The sequence below is a fragment of the Hylobates moloch genome, unplaced genomic scaffold (assembly GCF_009828535.3).
Source record: "Hylobates moloch isolate HMO894 unplaced genomic scaffold, HMol_V3 SCAFFOLD_6, whole genome shotgun sequence".
Lineage (NCBI taxonomy): Eukaryota > Metazoa > Chordata > Mammalia > Primates > Hylobatidae > Hylobates > Hylobates moloch.
This window is the reverse complement of record NW_026652281.1, coordinates 92,010,230-92,027,846: the sequence shown is the minus strand read 5'-3', so window position 1 is coordinate 92,027,846 and position 17,617 is coordinate 92,010,230. Positions and strand designations below refer to the sequence as shown.

The following is a 17,617-nucleotide window of genomic DNA, read 5'->3' as shown; positions in this document are numbered from 1 at the left end:
AATCATTTAATTATACACAGGCCACAACTGCAGGATGGAAAGGCTGTGGGCACTTGGAAGTGACTACACATGGCAATAAGCAGCCTATCTTCTTTACTAACCAGAAGTTTCTTGGGGCACGTGATGGTAGGCCAGACCCTTTCCAAGGGAGTAATACTACACTAAGCCTACACTGTACTGTGAGAGTCATGGTGGAACAAGGCCACAGGCAGTGGGAGGAAATGTGATGACTCACTGTGTCAGAATTCTAAGGCCCAGCATGATCAGGATGTAAGGCTCCATAATTTTCTAAACCAGTATGATTGAGAAGAACAAAATTCTGTAATCATCTATGTTTTTTTTCTTTTTTTTTTTTGAGACAGAGTTTCACTCTTGTTGCCCAGGCTGGAGTACAATGGCACAATCTCGGCTCACTGCAACCTCTGCCTCCCGGGTTCAACCAATTCTCCTGCCCCAGCCTCCGGAGTAGCTGGGATTACAGGCATGTGCCACCACGCCCAGCTAATTAATTTTCTATTTTTAGTAGAGACAGGGTTTCTCCATGTTTGCCAGGCTGGTCTTGAACTCCCGTCCTCAGGTGATCCGCCTGCCTTGGCCTCCCAAAGTGGTGGGAGTACAGGTGTGAGCCACCACGCCCGGCTGCAATCACTTATGAGTTTTTCTAAAAAAACCAAAACACTGGAAACATGGATGAATCTTAAAGACTTTATGCTAAATGAAAGCAGTCACAAAAGGACAAATACTGTATGATTCCACTTATATGAGAAATATGAGTAGTGAAGTTGATGATAGAGACAAAAAGTATGGCTGTTGCTAGGGGAAGGGGAGGTGGGGAGTTATTGTTCAATGGGCACAGGATTTGGGAAGATGGAAAAGTTCTGGAGTTGGATGACGGTGATGGCTGGACAACAATGAGAATGTACTTAATCCACTGAATTGCATATTTAAAAATGGGTAAGCTGGTCAGTTTTATGTTATAAATATTTTACCTCAATAAAAAAAAAAATTGAAGTTAAAAATTCACTGAAGAAGCCAATATGGAAAAAGAAGGACTCAATGTTAAAAAAAAAAAGCCAACTTTTTTTTTTTTTTAATCAAGAGATAAGTACATAGCTCCAAGCTCAAGGTCTCGATTGAGGACAATCATTATGAGTCCTAGTAAAAGACAACCAGTTTTAAGAACACTGTCGGGCAAGCTACCATGTAGCTCTCCTTGACTCCATGCTTAGCTCTTCCAGACTTCCCAATAATGACGAAAGGTCACATTTTTGTTCAGCTTTGCCCAGTGCTGTCATTCATAATACATGAATGAAAAGTCCCAGAAACCTGTTCTGTTTGGGAAGGTTTTCTTTTGTTCCAGGCTTCGGTGGTTAATATGCTTGACAAATTTCAGAGTCTCTCTATCTCTGTAGACCAATGCCAAAGAATTACTTTCTGGATTCACTGTTAGCAGCTGAAAAAGACAAATACAGTGACATATGAGAACACAGAACTTATTCTCAAATCTTAGACGATTAACCATGGAACAGATGGTTTCCATATCAAGCACTTAATCTGGGGATAGAGGGATCCTCTGAATGAACATTTACTAGGGGTGGCTGTCAAACCATTTTCCAACAAGCCCTATTCCAGCATATACCTAGAAAGTTACTTACCTATTACATTTATTTCTTACTACACTATAAGATTTGTGGGAATGCACCACATGGCTCTTAATTTGGAATTTCTCAGGAGGGTAAAATAAATGCTTACTGAGTATCCTTTAGCATCTTTATTCCATCCTGAGTATTTTCTACTAGAAATTAGAACCATTGCCTGGCAGAGATGTATTAGCTAAAGACACTGGTAGAAGGTCATAAAAATTGGGTCTTTGGAAAATGAAAGCACTCTCAATAACTAAAAAGGATAGTTGGCTATCAGAAGAAACTTACCTCTTCATCTTCACCTTTGGCAATGTAAGAAGTAAAACCGCCATATTCTGGCTCCCAGCCTTACAAGAGAAAAACAAATAGCATTCAGAAAGCTCTTATTGAAAGGGTTGCACCATCTACTTAAATCACTGATCCCATGCTGCTTAACAGTGGGGGATCTGGGAGTTCAGCAGTAACTGGTTCTATGACTTATGAGCTTGAACTTATCATCTAGTTTATCATGGATTGCCTTCCCCTAAATGCCTAATTTCCTGAGACAGCTGAACTGAAATGCAGACTTATTTCAATAAACTTTGAATAAGAAAAGAGAGAATTAAATGCTAAATATTCCCAGAAGGGCAATTACATAAAATCTATAGATCTGGGAGCACACTTAGGGGAAAATTACGGTGTGGTCCATCTCCCCATTCCCTAGTCACAGATATAAATCCTATTTTGAGCTGGGAGACTGGAATTCATGACCCCTAAAATCCCTTCGACTTTGAGATCCCATGATCTGAGATTCTGAACTAGGCAAATTACTTATGAATTGGTTCAGCTGGAAAGGGTCCCTCAGAAGAGAGTGCTCCTCCTATGGGGAATAATCCACTGCTTGCTTTCCTCCCTCTTACCTTCACAGCCACAGTACAGAATTAAGTCTAGGGCAAATTCAGCCTTGCTATGGTCATGAATTAAAGTGTAGTGACCGGTCTTCCAATGCCTCAGTTCCCCTTGGCACATGGGAACACTAGATTCTAAGGAAAAAAAAAAAGACGAGAAACTTTAAAAAATAACCTTGATAGAACTGTTAGATTGCAAGGGAATGATAATTAGGAATGATACAGCAACACAGGGAAACCCTTCCCACAAACCTTTGATTGAAGTGCTATTCTACCAATCCAGCCTTATAAAAGATTGTCAGGAATTACCAGCTCTATTTTGGGGTAAAAAAGTTGAATTTTGGGCCAGGCATGGTGGCTCACGCCTGTAATCCCAGCACTTTGGGAGGCTGAGGTGGGTGGATCACCTGAGGTCGTGAGTTCGAGACCAACCTGACCAACATGGAGAAACCCCATCTCTACTACAAATACAAAATTAGCCAGGTGTGGTAGTGCATGCCTGTAATCCCAGCTACCTGGGAGGCTAAGGCAGGAGAGCTGCTTGAACCCGGGAGGCAGAGGTTGTGGTGAGCTGAGATTGTGCCATTGCACTCCAGCCTGGGCAACAAGAGTGAAACTCCACCTCAAAAAAAAAAAAAAAAAAGTTCAATTTTGATTTCTCTCTATAATAATAAATTTCAGATGGAATAATAAATTTCAGATGGAAAAGAAGTCTAGTTGCAAAAAAATAAAAAATAAAACATGAATATTATTTTACCTAACCTTAGAGATTTCTCAGCATGTTATTACCTAAAGTAGAAACCAGGGAAGGCAAAGATAGACCTGATTACTAAAATATTTTATAACATTTAAACCATGCTGAACAAAATTAAAAAATGAACTATTACAATCTGTTAAACAGAAGGCTAATACTCCTCTGAGGCAGGCAGATCACCTGAGGTCAGGAGTTCAACAACAGCCTGGCCCATATGGCAAAACCCCGTTTCTACTAAAAATACGAAAATATTAGCCGGGCATGGTGGCATGTGCCTGTAATCCCAGCTACTTAGGAGGCTGAGGCATGAGAATCACTTGAACCTGGGAGGCAGAGGTTGCAGTGAGCTGAGATCACACCATACCACTGTACTCCAGCCTGGGTGACAGAGCGAGAGTCCGCCTCAAAAAAAAAAAAAAAAAAAAAAAAAAAAAAAAAAAAAAAAAAAGAAGGGTTAATACTCCTATATGTAACTTTTTTTAAATAACTGATAAAATGACAAAAAGCCCAAAGGAAAAATACACGGAGGTAATGACAGGCAACTCATGAAAAAAAATCAAGTAACCAACAGGGAAAAATATACAACCATGCACCATTAGTCAATGATAGGTGAATGCCATTTTTACCTAAAGAATAAGCAAGTTGGAAAATAAAATATAACAGTTTGCTAGGAAGAATGAAAACATCATCACGTACAATGCTGGTGGGAATGCAGACTGACACAAGTTTTGGGGAGGCAATTTGGCAACTGCCTTAAAATTTTGAGCAGTCTTTGATGTATCACCTGTACTTCTGAGAAGCATTCTGAAGACACAATGGATGCGTCGTTTATTATGACAGTGAAGAATTGGAAAAAATCTAAATGCTCAACGCAGGACTGGTTAAGGTCATCTGATCCAATAGATTGCAAGCATTAAAAATTATACTAGAGAACAGTGTTTTTCAAAACTTAATTGTGGCATACATTCTTGAAATAAAAGCTTCTAGAAATGCAATGTTGGAAAGCAGATGCATGTAAAATTGCTTTGGTGGCCAGGCGTGGTGGCTCACTCCTGTAATCCCAGCACTTTGGGAGGCCAGGATGAGCAGATCATGAGGTCAGGAGATGGACACAATCCTGGCTAACACAGTGAAACCCCGTCTCTACTAAAAATACAAAACATTAGCCAGGCGTGGTGGCATGTGCCTGTAGTCCCAGCTACTCGGGAGGCTGAGGCAGGAGAATCGCTTGAACCCGGAAGGCGGAGGCAGCAGTGAGCCGAGATCATGCCACTGCACTTCAGCCTGGCAACAGAGCGAGACTCCGTCTCAAAACCAAACCAAACCAAACCAAAACAAAAAAAAAGCAAAACTGCTTTGGTGGAAGTTTTCCTAAGTGAAGAGGGTATGCAACCCTGTTCTATTGTTACAAAGGATGTAAAAGGATCAGAAAGAGGTTTATGAAATATTAAGTGGAAAAAATACAGAACAATATATATGGTATAATCTCATTAAAAATACATGTGTAAAAATATACCCCCCATATGTGTATACATGTATAAGTCTACATAGCAAAAAAACAGTGGAAGGATATATTCCAAATGCTAATATGGCCACTTGTAGATGATTATTTTCCTTTTTCTTGTTTTCTAAACATTCTGAAATTGACGTATTTTTATTTTTTAAAATCATCTTAAAGTTATCAGGTCTGTAATGTTATCTCACTAGATGTGCCCTAGCTATGCCAATGTTTAGCACTGCTATCATATGCCCAGCAATTTGATAGCTTTTGCCAAGCTTTATAGCTTTTCTTCAAAATGGTAAACTTTGTAAACAGTGACTTTTCTCATTCACTTTTGTATTCCCTACTCTGCTTTCACCCAGGGCCCCTTGTATACAATAGGTGCTCAACAATGGAATAAAGCATCTTTTGGCTGCCCATATAGATTTTATCCTAAGTTGCAGGTTCCCGTAAAAATGAAACCAAAAAAGGAATAGAACTGGACACGTTTTGGCCAGGTGTGATGGTTCACGCTTGTAATCACTGCACTTTGGGAGGACAAGGTCGGAAGATTACTTGAGCCTAGGGGTTTGAGACCAGCCTGGGCAACATGCCAAGATCCCATCTTTACAAAAAAAAAAAAAAAATCAAGAAAATTAGCTGGGTGTGGTGGCATATGCCTGTGATCCTAGCTACTTGGGATACTGAGGCAGGAGGATCGCTTGAGCCTAGGAGGTCAAGGCTGCAGTGAGCTGTGATTGCGCCACTGCACTCCAGCCTGGGTGACAGTGCAAGATCGTGTCTCAAAACAAATAAACAAACAAACAGAAGTGGATAAGTTTTTTAAAAAAATCCCTTTGAGACTGAGACTCCATGGATACTGACTCTGGTTACTCTTAGGGTCTGGGCATAAATGCCAGTATCAATTGACACGGAAAACTAATCTTTCAAAGAAAGGCTACCCTGTGTATTAAGATAGCACAGAAAAAGCCACCTGGGTCTGGTTTTACTAAATATCTGCAGTGGCCAAAGTGACTGTTCAGTCAGTTTTGGAAGGTCAAAGAATGAGTTACGTTGCTTTCAGTTAGCATCTCAAACCGCTGATTTTGCTTCCACAAGTATCCACCCCCTGTCTTTGCTCTCCTAACTGCACAGGGTTCTCAAGAAATTTGAGTGGAAGCAGGGAATGGTAAACTGGGTGACAGATGTTCTCACTGACATAGTAATAAGTGCTGAAACATCTAAGCTGAATTTGTCGCTACTTGGTTAATGATGCCAATATTTTCACAGGAGTGTTACCTCTTAAATTTCTTGTATTTCTCTCTTCTCCATTTTCTTGGCAGATGTTTAAACTTCTACTTGTAATAATTTCCTTCTACTTGTTTGTCCAAATTCAAGCAATGTTCTTAGGCTGTTATATTCAGATCTGAGCTTACATGGTGCTCCTCAGAGAGACTTTTCTAGATCACCTATTCGCCTAAGAGGCTACTCAGTCATTTCTTTTTCTTCTTTTTTTTTTCTTTGAGATGTAGTCTTGCTCTGTTGCCCAGGCTAGAGTGCAATGGTGCAATCTTGACTCACTGCAACCTCCTCCTCCCCGGTTCAAGTGATTCTTCTGCCTCAGCCTCCCGAGTAGCTTGGATTACAGGAGTTCACCACCACGCCTGGCAAATTTTTTTTTTTTTGTATTTTTAGTAGAGATGGGGTTTTGCCATGTTGGTCAGGCTGGTCTTGAACTCCTGGCCTCAGGTGATCTGCCTGCCTTAGCCTCCTAAAATGCTGGGATTATAGGTGTAAGCCACCGCACCTGGCCTACTCAGTCATTTCTTGTTATATAACCCTATTACAATGTTTTGCATAGCACTTATCATTACTTGACGTTTTCTTGTTGTTCGTGTATACATTTAATCTCTGTCTTCTACTACTAGAATGTAAGCTCCCAAAGACCAGAGACCTTGTCTGTTTTGTTCTTCAGTTCCTGAAATAGGGCTTAGGGCACAGTAGATGCTCAATAAATGTTTGTTGAATGAATACATGTTTGAATGGTGAATGGTTAATGGTAAGTAAGGACAAATCCTAACAACAGCTTACCTTTCTTTGTTTCATTTTCCTCTGGCTCTGGGTCTGTCTGCTCATTGCTCTGTTGGCTGTTGCTGCTGATGGCTGTCTGATTATTCTCTGGCTCAGAAGGACTATGGCTAGTCCCTTCTTCAGTGATATCAGTGGCTTCTGCCTCTTTTTTATCATTCTTCTCATCTTCTTCTGAAGGGGCCAAGAAATGAAGCTTCAGGCCTGTGAAGTTGGAGAGCAGCAAGAATAGTGCCTCAGAGCGAAATAACTTCATGCACTCCTTCAATATCTCAGGAAGCTTACTCTCCTCAGCTTTCTCATAAAACCTGAAAAACAGCAATGTCAAGTTGTTCATCAAAGCCACAGATGTAAAATGACTCATAGAATAAAAGCTGATCATTAGCTTTGTACCTCTCTTCCTAAATCTTGGCACAGCTTCCTAAAGCACAAGTTATTACAATAGTGAGATTTTGTTAGGATTTTGTTAGGACATCCTGCTACTGGATGTCCCTGAGAACAAAACATCATTAGGGCAAGTGTCCTATTATTGGGTGTGAGCCTTTGTGCATGATTGTATATTTTTTCCTGTTGGTTATTTGATTTTCTTTCATGAATTGCCTGTCATCACCTCAGTCTATTTTTCCTTTAGGCTTTTTGTCATTTTACTAGTTATAAAAAAATGTTATAGGTGCTGAATGTAGAAGCAAATATCTCAGATGACGGGTTCTACCTTTTGTTAGGGGGACCTTGGCTGCTCCATTCCACATCTCCATGCTCCAAGGCCTCACAGACTTTCGCGAATTTCTCAGGCTAGAAAATGAGCAAGTAAAGAAGCAGTCAGCAGATCTCCCTATTACCCCACACTGGTTTGGCAGGTATAGCAGCTCTGCCAAACATCAATCTGGCTGATTCCTAAAAGGTGCAGTTGACTCTCATTCCTTTTTTTTTTTTTTTGAGACAGAGTTTCACTCTTGTTGCCCAGGCTGGAGTGCAATGGTGTGATCTCAGCCCACCACAACCTCCACCTCCTGGGTTCAAGCGATTCTCCTGCCTCAGCCTCCCAAGTAGCTGGGATTACAGGCGTGCACCACCACGCCTGGCTAATTTTGTATTTTTAGTAGAGATGGGGTTTCTCCACGTTGGCTGGTCTTGAACTCCCGACCCTCAGGTGATCTGTCTGCCTTGGATTCCCAAAGGGTTGAGATTACAGGCGTCAGCCACCGCGCCTGGCCGACTCTCACTCCTTTCATACAAGATCCCCTACTCCTGCTGTGGTAAAGCCAGGGTGAAGACTGGATACATCATCAGCTTGCTTTAGCCAAGAGACCTGAGTGCCATTGTGGCTCATTCTCTTAAGCAGTTATATACCTTACGTCAATCTGCTCAACCTCTGAAACTGCTGCATTTATAAAATGAGGATCATAATACAGACCATAATACAACTCACAAGATATTTTGAGGATAAAAAATTAAACTGCAGGCTGGGCGCAGTGGCTCACTCTTGTAATCCCAGCACTTTGGGAGGCCGAGGCAGGCGGATCACGAGGTCAGGAGATCGAGACCACGGTGAAACCCCGTCTCTACTAAAAAATACAAAAAAAAAAAAAAAAAAAATAGCCAGGCATGGTGGCGGGCGCCTGTAGTCCCAGCTACTCAGAGAGGCTGAGGCAGGAGAATGGCGTGAACCCGGGGGGCGGAGCTTGCAGTGAGCTGAGATTGCGCCACTGCACTCCAGCCTGGGCGACAGAGCGAGACTCCGTCTCAAAAAAAAAAAAAAAAAAAATTAAACTGCATTACAGTCAAGGTCATTACCGTGACAATCTCTGTATAACAATTCCAATTCTCTAGGCCCCTAATTTAATAACCATTCTAAATTCAAAAAGTTAGGTACGACACAGGAAGCTGGTTAATCCACTAAAATATTCTCCACAAGAGGCTTTCCATTTACTTGTTCAATGCAGTTTCCCAAGCAGTCCTATCAGTTATAAATGCATGAAAAAGGAAAGATCCCATAGCATGGTTTAGGTAAACTGAATTGAATAGGGTATTCAGTTTATTTACTATAATACTTCTCAAAACCTTAATATGCTAATGTCAGCTATAAAATTCCTAGAGAGAGACAGGATGTAGAGTCTCTCAACCTTTTCTCATGGAGGAATAGCTCTTGGGACCATGTTTCCATGGGATTCACAGTCAACTATAAAGTGCCATGCCAGCAAAAGTTATCTTACTGGCCCTCACAACAACTCTAGGAGAAAGACAAGGCAGGTATGAATCCCAGTTTAACTGAAGACAAAATAAATACCCAGAGTGATTCAGTGATCTGCCCAGGATAGTAAAACCACAGAGCCAGGGCATGAGAATAGGTCTTCTGATTTCTTTTTTCTTTTTTTTTTTTTGAGACGGAGTCTCACTCCGTCACCCAGGCTGGAGTGCAATGGCACAATCTCAGCTCACTGCAACCTCTGCATCCCAGGTTCAAGTGATTCTCCTGTCTTAGCCTCCCGAGTAGCTGGGATTACAGGTGCATGCCACCATGCCTGGCTAATTTTTGTATTTTTTTGGTAGAGATGGGGTTTCACAATGTTGGCCAGGCTGGTCTCGAGCTCCTGACCTCAGATTATCTGCCCACCTCAGCCTCCTAAAGTGCTGGGATTACAGGCATGAGCCAATGTGCCCGGCCAGTCTTCTGATTTCTAATCTCTTTCCACTATAACAAGCTACCTCATCACTGTCAAACGTTCATCAACAGATATTGATCTATTAGTAATCTATTTTTAAAAGTAATAAGAAGCACCATATTTGTTAGATGAATAGAAAGGTAACTACACACAACTCCTTCTCAGGGTGGAAGCTTCTGTGTGTATGTGTGTGTTTAAGACTCTAGAGAACTGGGGAATATCCAAGGGATTCTTAACCCACTAAGCATACTGCTGATACTAATGTTAGTGTTATCATCATTTCTATATTTCATTTGAAGAAGGGAATGACATAAACATTCTAATCAGGAACAAAACAAAAACTCCCCAGTGATGCCTATTCACCCATTCAGGAAGCAAAATTGCATGCCAAACAAAATATTCAGAACAACATATGCTAAGCTTACCTTAAGAAACTCCTTCAGGAGAATTTCAGAACTTTCTTCAAACTCTTCTTGAATTTGAACTTGGTAATCCATGTCCAGATAAGTAGGGTTGATCCAATCATACAAAATCTCATGCTTACAAAGAGGCAGCAGATGCAAAATGTGAGTTAATAATTCCTATTGCTTTTGCTCTTACATCATTTCACATTAATAAAATACATGCAAATCCTCACTTTATAAGTTTCTCCTATTAAAGTACTGGAAAACTCTGCTTGAGAAAGACATTATCAAAAGTTTACTTAAGAAAAGTGGAGGCCGGGTGCAGTGGCTCACACCTGTAATCCCAGCACTTTGGGAGGCCAAGGTGGGTGGATCATTTGAGGTCAAGAGTTCGAGATCAGCCTGGCCAACACGGTGAAACCCTGTCTCTACTAAAAATACGAAAATTAGCCAGGCATGGTGGTGGGCGCCTGCAATCCCAGCTACTCAGGAGGTTGAGGCAGGAGAATCGCTTGAACCTAGGAGGTGGAGGTTGTAGTGAGCCAAGATCGCACCACTGTACTCCAGCCTGGGCGATGGAGCAAGACTCTGTCTCAAAAGAAAAAAAAAGGAAGAAAAAAAAGAAAAGTGGAAAGGGGCAAGCTCAAGGTCCAGTTTCATTAAAAGGCACAGCTAATTTTAAAATCGGAGAAACAAATTATATGCTATAGCTCCTAAGATAAGGATATCAGCAATTCTTCTTACATCTTGTGGGATATGAGGGCTCCGAGGTATGGGGGGTTCAAAGTAGTTGGGAGGCCTAGTCAACGATGGACCATGAAACCAGCCACTTATAGACAAACGTGACTTTTCTTCAGACAGGACTTCAGACACCTGAAAGGACAAGCCCAGTAGCACATCAACATGAAGAATAGGGGGATTACCACCAATGCACATTAATTTCAGGGTCCTCCATGCTAAGCATTAAAACAACATCAGATAACAAGTCTAACAAGAAGCTGTCATGTTTGGATAATGGGTGATTAAAAAACATAATCCTTGGTACTCTATTTGTGGCTTACAATCTTTACCTGGTGAAAGGACACAGGAGATACTTCAAAGAAAACCAGTTTGTTCCACGAAGGGATAAGAGACTTGACAATCTGCTTCGGCTGAAAGTGTTCTGCACCAGGAGAGAACACATCCATAAATTATCATTAACCACTTCCAGCCTGCTTCATTTTACTCTTGACAATTTCCAAACTTCTGAGGGCATCTAGATGTGCCCATCAGACCCTTAAATACCGCCCTTTCCATCTGTTTCACTCATACTTCCGAGTCTGACTACATGGCATCTGTTCTTACTACACCATCCATCTATTATTGAGAAGGGCTGGAATAAGTTCTCAGAGTTTCCTGGAGTCAACTTCTGGTGCTAGACATTCCAAAAAACCTAGACTTTCTGTCAAATGGACTGGTCCTGGCAGATTCATAGCCACAGGCAGCCTTATATGCACTCCACCCTTCCATAGTCAGTATTCAGAAGCTCGGTCTATTTCTCATCTTAAATGGATTCTAATTGATCTCCGGAGTCATTTTTAAGTCCAACTTAAAGAGGTGGTTGTCAGGGCTGGCATTTATTCCTCTTGAGGTAGTTACTATAATAAATAGCCTCCACTTCCTTTGAGGAGTACAGACATTGTATATAAGAACATGATACTGAATCAACTCAGCTTTAGCTCAGAAGTGGCCATTGGTGGTGAAGTGCACGCACTTATACTTATCTTACCATCAATGCTGTACAGGTCCAGGGTACCACCCAGGCTCCTGTCCCAGGGAGGAACCAGGTACAGGATGAAGGCGATCCGGCGCCCTTCCAGCTCATCATCATGGCACAGCAGGGCATCTGCAATAGTTTAATGGACACCTTAGATCCCTGCAGATAGTGACCAGCTGACACCTGACTCTGCATTTAATATCAGTCCATTTGACATTCAACTGTAATGTCAGCTCCAGCTTTAAATGTCCTCCAGCTTTAAAATGACACTTATTTCTCTTTTATAAGTAAACAAATAAGTCAATATAGAAAACTCTAAAAATAAAGAGCACATAATTAGACAGATCCAGATATAATCATTAACAATATTTTTACATATAATCTTCCAGTATTTTTCCTACATATATGTATTTACTTTAAAAAAAATAGCATCCGACAGTGGTTATTTGTGGCCTGCTTTTTAAATTACAAGTATCTTTCCCTATCAATATACACACTTGGTATCACTTTTAATGGCTGTAGCTATTCCACTATATGGATTATGAACTTACCTCCTTCCTCCCTTAATAGATTTTCTATTTGTTAATTAAATTGTTTCTATTTCTTGGCTACTATGAAGACTAATTTAATGAACATTATTGTACATGGATCTTTTGCACTTGTTCCCATTAATTTCTTGAGGGAAACTTCTAAAAGTCATGTCATGGGGCTAGCAGGATAGGCATCTGTGCAGGCTGAGAGGGAGGGAAGGCTATGGTGAACTGCAACCAATTACACGTGGAGGGATTGTTTCAATAAATAAATACATTGAAGATAATGGGAGCCAGGTTTCTCACTGTTCAAGAAGGGAGTTACAAATATGGAAATGCAGAAATCTAGAATGAACCCTGTGGTGTTCAACTGGAACTCAAGGAATCAATGGGAATTCAGTTTCCTATATCTATAGTTTTATATATCTATATATAGAAATACAGGACAGGCACGGTGGCTCACGCCTGTAATCCCAGCACTTTGGGAGGCCAAGGCAGACGGATCATCTGAGGTTAGGGGTTGGAGACCAGCCTGGCCAACATGGCAAAACCCCATCTCTACTAAAAATACAAAAATTAGCAGGGCATGGTGGTGCACGCCTGTAATCCCAGCTACTCAGGAGGCTGAGGTAGGAGAATCGCTTGAACCCAGGAGGCAGAGGTTGCAGTGAGCCAAGATCGTGCCACTGTATTCTAGCCTGGGCAACAGAGTGAGAGACAGTCTAAAAAAAAAAAAAAAAGAAATACATTCCAAATGTAAATGTATGTGTGTGCATCCACGTGTATATACATGCATACAGATATTCACCACCTCTTCAAACTGAAAGGGTCTGGGAGCAGTGACACCCTAATAGCAAAGACACTTAAGAGTCCAGATCTTGATTGTTAAATATCATTCTTCACTAAAAGGAACCAGGATTCTTTGGAAGAATGGCCAACTCCAGGTCATTCTAGGACGTTGGCATGGAAAATACAAAGACAAGCTTGGAAAATCTTGTTTTGCAGAAAGTAAGAAAAAAAAGAATGATGGGGACATAGCAAAAGGACGCAGAGGTCAGTTTGACGGGGTTCTCCTTGATAAATCAGGGACAGTATGAGCATCAATATAATGATAGTAACTGATAACAGCTCATTACACAAACAGCAATCCATAAATCCGTACCAATATAAACAAATGAATGCATAAATAAATCGGGAGAAAGGTCTTCTCTAGAGTGGAATGACAATAAATGTGGAGAAATGATTGTGTTATAAAATCACCATCTGGCAACCTTCATGGTAATAATTTAGCAAGAAACATCAGAGAATGCTAAAATAGCAAATCAAACTTTGATGAGAAATGGGATATTTACATAATCTTAAAGTATCTCCCCACAAAATACATACTGATAGGGAAAAAGAACAGTGGAAAAATCTGATGTCAGCCACCACATTAATCAAGTGATCTAAGTTAATATCACTAATAATATGACACATTGAAACCATGCACCACCTGATACAGTGAAAAGAACACAGTATTAATTTCTGTAATCCTGCCAAAAATATATGGCCTGAATCTAATCTTGAGAAAACATCAGACAATCTCAAACTGAAGAAAGTTTTCCAAAATAACTCATCTGTACATCTTCAAAAGCATAAACATCATGAAAGTCCAGAAAAGATGGAGGGGCAGTTCTAGATTGAGGGAGGCTGAAGAGACAATATAATAACTAAATGCAACATGCAATCCTGGACTGGGTCCTTTTGCTATAAAGGACCAAATAATGAAGCCTGAATGGAGCCTGAGGATTAGATAATCCATTGATGTGGAATAAGGTATCAATGTTAATTTCCTGATCTGATGGTTTATGATTATCATGTAGGAGAATGTCCTTGTAGAAATTACTGAAGTATTCAGGGGTCATAGAACATCATGCCAACAACTTACTCTCAAGTAAAATAGGAAAAAATAAATTATTTGTACTATGCTTGCCACTTTTCTGCAAGTTTGAAATTACTTCAAAGTAAAAAAAAAAAAAAAAAAAAAAGATACTGGTATGGTGGCTCACACCTGTAATCCCACTATTTTGGGAGGCAAAGGCAGGTGGATCATTTGAGGTCAGGAGTTCGAGACCAGCCTAGCCAACTGGTGAAACTCCATCTCTACTAAAAATGCAAAAATTAGCCAGGCGTTGTGGCATATGCCTGTAATCCCAGCTACTCAGGAGGCTGAGGCAGGAGAATCACTTGAACCTGGGAGGCGGAGGATGCAGTGGGCCAAGATCGCGCCACTGCATTCCAGCCTGGGCGACAGAGGGAGACTCCATCTCAAAACGAACCAACAAACCAAAAAAAAAACCAACCAAACAAAAAAAAAAAACAAACAAAAACCCAAAAAAGAAATGACATGTACGATATGGCTTTTCCTATGTATCACCAAGTCATCCTCTAAAAGTTGTGAGCCATCTATACTTCCAGGACAGTGTATGAGAGTACACTCAAAGGATTATTTTATTTAGTAAAATTTAAAAAAGAAAAAACCTTTTCCTTCTGGGTGAAAAACGAAGCTCGTATCCAAAAAAACCATTTATATGCTCAGAAAGGGAAATGGAAGGATGCACCCCAAACTGGTGACAATAGGTATCTCTGAAGAGAAGAGGAGGCAGGGAGAAGGTGAAGAAGGCTATCATGGTTTACACCATATACCTGCAATATTGTTTGATTTTTTTTCCTTTAAGAATGCATTCACTTATTGCCTTCAAAATAAAAAAGACAAGGGAGAATGGCATTGAAGGAGATGGTTGTTCCTTAGGAAGTCTAAGAATAGAGTTTATATATCACTCTGAATTTCTTGATATTGTATGTACAGTTGGTGTGTATGTATGTTATGGGGATTTTGCTGAAAATATGGTCAGTAGCTTTCATCATATTCTGAAAGACAACCACTGCTCATGCCTTCCAATAAGGTGGGTATTTCTGTCTATGAACTGGGTCTTTATCAGGAAGATCCGGATGCTTTGTAGGGACATTCAGTCGAGTGTTTTGGTACACAGATACCAACTCTCCATTAATGTTGAGTTAAAGCCTTTAAATCTTATAGACACCAGGCCTTTATCTTCCTTACCGGTGAATTCATATTTAGCACAGGACATGTCAATGGTTGATTCCAGGTCAATTTTAGAAATATCAGAAAGCCAGGACCGGAAATCTTCAAACAGAATTTTCCTAGAAATGTAAACAAAAGATAACTTGTTATGCCACAGCGTGGGATCTAGGCCACAACTATTTGGATCCAGGCCACAACTTTTCTTTCCTGGAGATCACATTGTATTCAAGAGATCCATTCTCAGATCTCATTTGAGACATTCTGAGAAATGTTTCTCAGTTCAAATTTGCATAGTTTAAGTCTAATGTTCCCAGAAAAATAAATGTAAATCTCTATCTACATTATTTTTGTTATTTTTTGTTCTAATGGTTCACGTTTTCTCAGTATTTTCTTTCTCCTAAATTTAAAGTATGCCCTATCAGGGCAGCAGTTTGGCCTTTGTCATAACAACTCATCACACCAATGTTTTAGTCCAAGTTACTGATTTTCAGACAAGTTCTTCAGCACTAAAATGGAAAGCTCAACTGTTTATCTCTTCTTTTCTTTCTTTTTTTTTTTTTTTTGAGATAGAGTCTTGCTCTGTTGCCCAGGTTGGGGTACAGCGGTGTGATCTCGGCTCATTGCAACCTCTGCCTCCTGGGTTCAAGTGATTCTCCTGCCTCAGCCTCCCGAGTAGCTGGGACTACAGGCATGCACCAGCATGCCCGGCTAATTTTTATATTTTTAGTAGAGATGGGGTTTTGCCATGTTGGCCAGGCTGGTCTCCAACTCCTGACCTCAAGTGATCTGCCCACCTCGGCCTCCAGTGCTGGGATTATAGGCATGAGCCACAGCACCTGGCCTCAGCTGTTTTTCTTTACACACTTTACTTCACTTCCAATGCCAAATGTGTGGGCTTATCCCCCCACACTGGCCAATTCTCTGACACCAGCTAAGTGACTTAAAATTCAATTCAATTCTGACACTATCTACCAGGCGTCAATAAAGGTTAAGGGCTTAGTCCCATGAGACTGCCCCCAGTGTGCCCCATCCCCCAACCCCACTTCAGATACTGATTACAAGTTCAATTCGTGACCCATATGCTTCTAACCAAACAGTTATAAACTGGAGGTTCACACTACTCCCTCCTTGGGTTTGATAATTTGCTAGAATAGCTCACGGAACTCAGAAGAAGTTTGTTTACTAGATTACCAGTTTATTATAAAAGGATAGAACTGAGAAACAGCCAGATGGAAGGGATGTATAGGGTGAGGTATGGGGAAGGGGTGTGGAGCTTCCACACCACATCCTCCCCAGGTACACCACCCTCCCAGCACTTCCATGGGAGTTCAGCAATCCTGAACTCCTTTGGTTAGGGTTTTTGATGGAGGCTTCATTACGAAGGAATCATTGATTAAGTGATTGGCTATTGGTGATTAACTCAACCTCCAGCCTCTCTTCCCTTGCAGGAGGTCAGAGAGGTCTGTGCCAGGAATAGAGACCAAGACCAAATATACATTTATTATAAATCACAAGCACTAATACTGGTACCGCCATTTAATGAACACTTGGGTGGCACTGTTTTAGAAGATTAAAACATTTTTAAATGGCAATAATGATGAGTGTTGAATTAAATGCATAATAATGATTGAAATCCTTCATAGAAGTTCTGATGCTAACAGGATACCAATAGAAGATGGTTAACATTTCCATTTACCAGCTAAACTGGCTCTCCATGTAGAAATCTAACACAATTTATAACTCACTCAGCCAATCAAGTTTGAAATTATGAATTATTACTAACCTTGAGGAATTAAAAACATTTTAAAAAGATTTACATTAGTTCAAATTACACTTACAAAGATACTTAATATTTTTTTGGATCACCCTACTCCAAATGCACATTACTGAAATTCTCGTAAAATAGAACTGTCCTGTTTATAACTAAGTATCAAATCTCCAGGTTGATCTCTAAGATTTCATTACCAAATACCTTTTTATATTATATACTACCCAAACCAAAAAATTCCATTATCAGCTGTGAACAAGCTTAAAGAACATTCCATAAAATAATTGTGCTCAGTCAGTCCACCCAGACGTGCCACGTAACTTTTAAAGGCAGAGTTGCAAATTATATAAAATGGGTCAGGATAGCAAACTGCTGAACCAGGCTTCAGATAATGTGAGTGATAAATATTTCTTCAAAGTCTTTATACTCTAAGCAACTAATAGTCTTAAATCCTTTACTGGTAACATTAGCTTTCACAAATTCTAGAAAAAGCTCTTCTATTCATTCTATGAAAGTGTCACAAGGACAGGCTTATTTTGTCATTGTTAGCATTTGTTAA

At 40.4% G+C, this 17,617-nt stretch overlaps 1 protein-coding gene across 3 annotated transcripts in view; it reads right to left on the bottom strand.

Moving 5' to 3' along the window:
* Positions 1-691: 691 nt before the first annotated feature.
* OGFOD1 (2-oxoglutarate and iron dependent oxygenase domain containing 1) overlaps positions 692-17,617 on the bottom strand; it is a 26,314-nt gene continuing 9,388 nt past the window's right edge. For all 3 annotated transcript variants that reach the window (XM_058441003.1, XM_058441002.1, XM_032157380.2), the window contains 10 exons: positions 15,309-15,409; positions 11,688-11,804; positions 10,990-11,081; positions 10,664-10,792; positions 9,941-10,054; positions 7,565-7,644; positions 6,856-7,160; positions 2,543-2,665; positions 1,932-1,990; positions 692-1,453 (listed from right to left, as the gene is read on the bottom strand). In XM_058441003.1, the coding sequence (XP_058296986.1) occupies positions 1,292-1,453; positions 1,932-1,990; positions 2,543-2,665; positions 6,856-7,160; positions 7,565-7,644; positions 9,941-10,054; positions 10,664-10,792; positions 10,990-11,081; positions 11,688-11,804; positions 15,309-15,409 (1,282 nt within the window). In that variant the 3' untranslated portion in view covers positions 692-1,291. The remainder of the gene's footprint in view (positions 1,454-1,931; positions 1,991-2,542; positions 2,666-6,855; positions 7,161-7,564; positions 7,645-9,940; positions 10,055-10,663; positions 10,793-10,989; positions 11,082-11,687; positions 11,805-15,308; positions 15,410-17,617) is intronic.